Raw genomic sequence first — 6,332 nt, 5'->3', positions numbered from 1 at the left:
TTTATTTCCCTGGGCTCCAAGATCACCGCAGACGGGGACTGCAGCCAAGAAATTAAAAGACACTTGCTCCTGGGGAGGAAAGCTATGGCAAATCTAGACAGCATACTAAAAAGCAGAGACATCACCCTGCCAACAAAAGTGCGTATAGTCAAGGCTATGGTTTTCCCAGTTACAGTGTATGGCTGTGAAAGCTGGACCATAAGGAAGGCTGAGCGCAAAAGGATTGAGGCCTTTGAATTGTGGTGCTTGCGGAGACTCCTGTGAGTCCCTTGGACCGCAAGGCGATCAAACCGGTCAGTCCTAGAGGAGATCAACCCTGACTGCTCTTTAGAAGGCCAGATCCTGAAGATGAAACTTAAATACTTTGGCCACCCAATGAGAAGGAAGGACTCCCTGGAGAAGAGCCTAATGCTGGGAACAATAGATGGCAAAAGAAGAAGGGGATGGCAGAGAATGAGGCAGCTAGATGGAGTCACGGAAGTAGCTGTCGTGAGCTTAAGTGGACTCCGGGGGATGGTGGAGGACAGGAAGGCCTGGAAGAATGTTGTCCATGGGGCCGCGATGGGTCGGACACGACTTCGCGACTAACAACAACATTTCTGTAGTTGCAGAATTACTCCTCAGCTGAGGTCAGGGCAACTATCTCCTTGCTTCCTTTGCACAAGGATTGCAAGGCCCATCTATTTTTGCTTTTGCCTGCAGTTCTTTAGTGGCTGTTTAGTCTAGAACATTAAGTACTGTTGGTGATGACCTTATTTTAATTGCACCATGCTGATTTTGTAAAACAGTTTGGACACTGAAAAAAGCTTTTTAAAATTCTTGAATGTTTGTCTCTAAAATAGAATTGTGCTTGTTGGGCCCCACTCTGTAGTGTTCAGCAGAAGTTATGCAAGGAGCTTTGCATGGATGTGTGTTCAATTATGCATAGCATTTTCTGCACAAGCAAGGACCTTGCATGATCCTGATTACACACAAAGCAATATGCATACAGCTCCGCTTACACCTGATGAATGCACAGACATATGAACTGCGCACAGGCCAGCAAACAGCATGAAGATGGATAAGTGGAATATTCCAGTTGGTTGCAGCTATATGAATATCCAGTGTGGTGCTGGACAACTGCTGCAAAAACACAATTCTGTCATAAAACAGATGTTCTAAATCTGACTTGATCCTTTCTTCTACAGCACATGGATCTTTTTAGTCATGTCTGGAGAACACTAGATTTGGTAATTTGGTTCCTTTAAATGTGTGTTCCAGCATGAGCTGGAAGAAGAAGCATGACAGTAAGAGTGATGGTTACTAATGAATTTGGTCTTCTGACCCATAACTGAAGTCCATTAAGAAACAAAATGTGTGGTCTCAGTTCTAAACATATTGCAGTGTAGCTAAAATACTCAGCTGTGAATTTCACATTGTGCCAGCCATTCACTTGGAGGCCTTAGGCAACCTGTGTTCAATCAAAGGAGTGGGGAACCCTTTTCCTGACAAGGTCCTTGTTACCTTTCTCGAAACTTGACTCAATTCCAGCCACGAGTGCACTATAGCCAGAACCTGAAGCAAGCAGAGCCAGAACCAGATGTGGGAAGAGTTACCTTGCAATAGCAAGGACATTGGCTCCAAGGCATTCTTTTTCTCCAACTTGTGCAGGATTCCTCTCAGCAACAGAATAAATAGTAATAAATGTAATGTGAAGAGTGGACTTTGTAAGGAATGTGGAAAGAGGCAGGCAGGAGGCTTCTGGTCTCTGTTCTGTGTCAGCTGCCATATTTGCCATCCAGAGATAATTCTGACAGGCCTCACAGCAGTGACAGAATCCCATTCCAGAGAAGTTTTCAGGGACCATCACCCAGTGACAGTTGGGGACAAAGGCAAAAGGAGCATGGGCAAAAAGGCCAAAAAATGACAACGTAAAGCTCTAACTGCCAGTAACTAAGTCACAGAAGATGCTTTCCAATCGTTTAGAACAAGGAAAACTGCACAAAAGCTTGGAAATCACCAAATCACTTGGGGGAAAGGAGATGTGACTGGGGGACAAGGGGGAGGCTATTTGGGAACATCAGGAAGGTGAGATTTACACCTGGGCCTGAGGATCTGCACCCCTGCATTATAGGTTGGGTGTAAGGGTCACTGAGATCATATATGTGAACCGTTTTTATTACATTATATACATATACTAAGCACTATAATCAAACGAATGAATGAATGACAAAGTGCCTTGATGTCTTTTTCTTCAAACTTAAGTTTCTCTTCCTATTATTTCCCTTGCAGGTGGAAAGAGAAATGCTTTCTCGACGTGCAAAGCAAAGGCAGCGACATCAGGGCCCCTCCTTGAAATGGAAGCTTGCTAAATCTCCAGGCATGTCCTTCATCTGCACAGACCACCACTAAGGAGTATGTCTAGGATGTCCAAACTCGCCCTGTCACTGCTAAAGACGCTGAACCATAGACAATCACTGCCAAGCCCCTTTCTCACGATCATGGAGTTCCAAAACTGACACAACAAGAGAGCAAGAAGAGCATTTCAGAACTTCCCCAGTCAGCAGAGTAGCTTTTTATCTTCACCCCGCCTTACACTCCTACATTTGTAGCTCATATATTGTCAATACTGAGTCAGCAGCAAAATAGTTTGGCTGTGTTTGTTTTGCTTTGGCCAGGAAAATGCTGTAAGCCAGCGGCAGCTCCCATCCTGGCCTTTCACACCGAAAGACAGAATTAATTTGTTGAGGAGGGCACAATCAGTTTTTTAAATGGTGCAAAAGGATCAATCGTGGATTTTCAGCTTCTAAAATGAAAACTTGAATGCTTTTTATATCTTAGTTATTTCCTTGGTGTAGAGTTTTACTGTCTGAGCTTTTAAAGAAGCATTAAAATACCCCCTTTTTTAATAAAAGGAAATTCCTTTATTTCCTGCAGGAGAACAAACTATTTGGAGAACTGAGGCTTTTTTTCCTTTGGTTAACAGTTTGTAACATAACAAACTTTCATTGTATATGTGTGCTATAGAACCCTATAATACTAAACATAAAACCAGTTGATTACTAGCCCTGTTGATCCATGACATTTCCTGTGTCAAAGCACCACATTTCATCAGGACTGACTGCAGTGAGCAATCCTACTCACCTATCCTGAATTTCCTTGTAAAAAAGAAAAAAAAAGCCCAGCACTTGATTTATTATTACTTCAATTGTTCTGTATTTGTATCTGTTTTTGTTAGCCTGTTTAGTGGGATTTTATGCCAGTTGTTGAAATGAGCATTGATGTACCCATTTTTTAAATAGTTGAGGCACAGCCTTTGCCAAAAAATTGTCAACTGATATATATTTTGTCATTCCAGTTTGAGTTCATGTGCTGAGCATTTTGTTTTGTTTTTTAAATAAAAGCTTTGTAATAAAACTACAAAATACTTTTTGAGGGGCTGAGATGAGTTGTTTGATGCAACGTGTTTTATCAGCTGAACAATTCTTGGTAGCACACTTGCTTTCTGTGACTTGGTACCTTACGAACATAGTCCAGCAAAAGCTCATAATTAATCACGCAAACTCAGTGTAACTTAAGTTAGTCCTGGCTAAAGTCACAGTTTTACATACAAACTATGAACAAATTAAATGACTAACTTAATGGAATCAGGCTGCCTGTTTCATTCTGTTGCTTTAAATAGGATTTTAACTTCTGGATTGTATCTCAGGTCATCCAACATATTTACTTAGTCGTCACAGTGACGTGTCCGAGTATGTATGCTTTGATAGCAGAAAAGGCATTACCTTGCTGGGCATATTACCTAGTAGAATATGTACTACTAAACTAGATTCTTGCGTTTTTGTGGGAAGGAATGTAAATTAATTGTCCTTGATAGTGAAAAGATTTCAATTAAGTGAGATGTAATTTTAAAAATACCATGTGGTACAAATTTATAGCTTATTGTATAGGAAAATCATAATTTACTTCCTGGCTCAATTCATTTTGTGAATTACAGTTTACTGGTGTGTAGTACCAACCCATCTGGTGGAATTGAGTTGCTTACACCAAAGCACAACAGGTACATGCTTCTGGTATAAAAGGCCATGAAAAGGGCTGCATAGGGATGAGATTGAGGTGGTCTATTTTTACCAACATCTCTACAGCTTCACATTAATTACTAGTGATTACATGTAGTAGCCTAAAATGTGGCTGCAAGAGAAGGGTTGTGCTTATTTTTACTGGAAAGAGTGAATGTGGAGAGAAATGTATTTAACGTTGCTATTGTCATGGCCCATTTAAGTGCTGATTGCTGGCCTTTAAAAACAGTTTTGAGAGATGTTGTCTTTGCTTCCACTATTCAGCCACCTAGAAAGAGCACCTCTTTTGCAAAAACTTGGTCCAGCATGGACCGAGTTTTTATAGCAGCCATCTATGTACTTGGAAGCCGTAATATTTCATCACCTATTACAAGGTGAACAGAGTGCACTTTAATTGAACCCCAGGATGCAAAACAAAGAACATATTTGCATTTGTTTTACACTGAAAAATCTAGTGGGACTACATTTTTATCACTTGACTGAAACCATGGGAAATACTCTTATGGCTCTGAGAGATGTCAGAAGAGACATTTTTAACTTGAACTGTTTTCTAAACACTTTGTCTATTCTGGGGTTGGGCAACTTATGGCCTAAAAAATGCCATTAACCTGCACCAAAGGCTAGGCTGATGGATAGGCCAAAACATCTGGAGGCTGGCAAGTCACCCATCCATATCTTGTTTGATAAAGCAAACACAACTGTTGCTTTACAGGCAGAACTAGACTTTATATTCAGCAAAGCACTGCTATGAAAAAAGGGCTATCCTGTGTTAGGGGTTCTACCCCGTCTCTGACAGACATGGGCAAAGTAAAACACCGTACTGCATGGTGTACCACCTCTGTTCCATGACACCGGCTGCTGCTGGTAGGGAATCGTGACTCAAAAATGGTATAGGGCACAAAATGGCTCTACATACAGGAGCCATGTATCAACCACTAAATGTATTGTGCATTAACATGGAAAGAGACCAGTGAAGGAAATACCAAGTCTCCTCCTTTCTAAGCATATGCAGCTCCCAGCTGTGCCCTCACCCCCCTGCCATTTGTAGTATGTTTGCAAGCCTGTGATTGCACCCAAGCAGCCTGAGAAGAACTGCATGCAATTTGTAATACACCTGGCACCTGACTCAAGTTTGCAATGATAATGTTAAGCATGGGGGGGGGCGGGGGGGGTTATATCAAAAGTCATACCAGTTTAGGGCTTTGAAAGTTAACTCATTGGTCAGGCAGTGATTTTTTTTGATGCAAGAAGATGCTATGAAGTCACCATGGTCAGTTTACCATTACCAAATATGTTATGACAAAACGTAGCTCCACAGAGACAAACTTTGGCACTGAGACTAAGGGAGCCCAACAGATACACCACAAAAAGACTGAGCTATTCTTAAAGGTGCCATAGTCTGTCTAATTGTGTAAATACACATTCTCTCACACTAAAGATTTAAAAGATGTAATTTTCTAACTACATCTGGTATGTTTACTTGTATCAGGTTAATAGACATTAAAGTTTAAATGCGGAGATTAAATGTTAACCCTGCTAATGAAAATCTTAGCCTAAGAGCAAGAGCATTTTGCTGGCATGTATTTGCTGGAGTACGACAGCTAACTGGCCTCATAAAAAGTGGCCTTTTTAGTATAACAGTTACTTATCTGAGGCCAATACTACCTATTGCCCTAAGATGATCTTCATTTCTAAAAGAACCTTTTTTGGTCTGCCAGTGTAGTAGTCTTCCATGAAGTGAGGAAAAAAATAAAGAAGGCTAACTTGTCCAACTGGGAAGGACTTCAGCAGTACAGTGCTTCTCATCCACAAAGTATTTTGAGTACATGGAAAATTTCTTCTCTAGTTAACTGAATGTAGCTGAATTTAACTCCTCTAGTTAACTGACTGTCTAGTTAATTTATTCTCCTGCAGGACTTTTAACTATAAAAAAGCAGATTTTAAGAAACATTGACTGTCTGTATCTAATTTTCACGACCCACCATCATAAAAAGAAAAATATTATTGAACTGCAGTCTTGAACTGTATGTATAATTTCTGCAAAGCTATTGTGGTTTTCCTACCTGAGGTTCTAAAGGATATATAGGATACATTTCCATGAATTTACCACATTTATACACCAGAAGAAGCAGCAGGAAAGTGTTCCACCTAGAAAGTTAAGTATAAAATTTTGCAGTCAGTTTTTGTGGTAGAAGGCTTAACATGATGCATGGTAAAGTTAATTTTCTTAGTTCTCACAAGCACATGTCTGAGGATAAGTATATTCTTTTTTAT

The 6,332-nt window shown here is 40.5% G+C and overlaps 1 protein-coding gene across 2 annotated transcripts in view; it reads left to right on the top strand.

Moving 5' to 3' along the window:
• Positions 1–2,382, top strand: part of LEF1 (lymphoid enhancer binding factor 1) — a 114,331-nt gene extending 111,949 nt beyond the window's left edge. Inside the window, exon 10 of one of the 2 annotated variants that reach the window (XM_044429500.1) lies at positions 2,272–2,382. In XM_044429500.1, coding sequence (XP_044285435.1) covers positions 2,272–2,351 — 80 coding nt within the window. In that variant the 3' untranslated portion in view covers positions 2,352–2,382. The remainder of the gene's footprint in view (positions 1–2,271) is intronic. The other variant, XM_044429501.1, reaches the window with a different exon arrangement.
• The last annotated feature ends 3,950 nt before the right edge of the window (positions 2,383–6,332 follow it).

This window comes from Varanus komodoensis, unplaced genomic scaffold (assembly GCF_004798865.1).
Source record: "Varanus komodoensis strain SLA01 unplaced genomic scaffold, ASM479886v1 scaffold2, whole genome shotgun sequence".
Classification (NCBI taxonomy): Eukaryota; Metazoa; Chordata; class Lepidosauria; order Squamata; family Varanidae; genus Varanus; species Varanus komodoensis.
The sequence above is the reverse complement of the archived record's forward strand: the minus strand, read 5'-3'. Positions and strand labels throughout refer to the sequence as shown.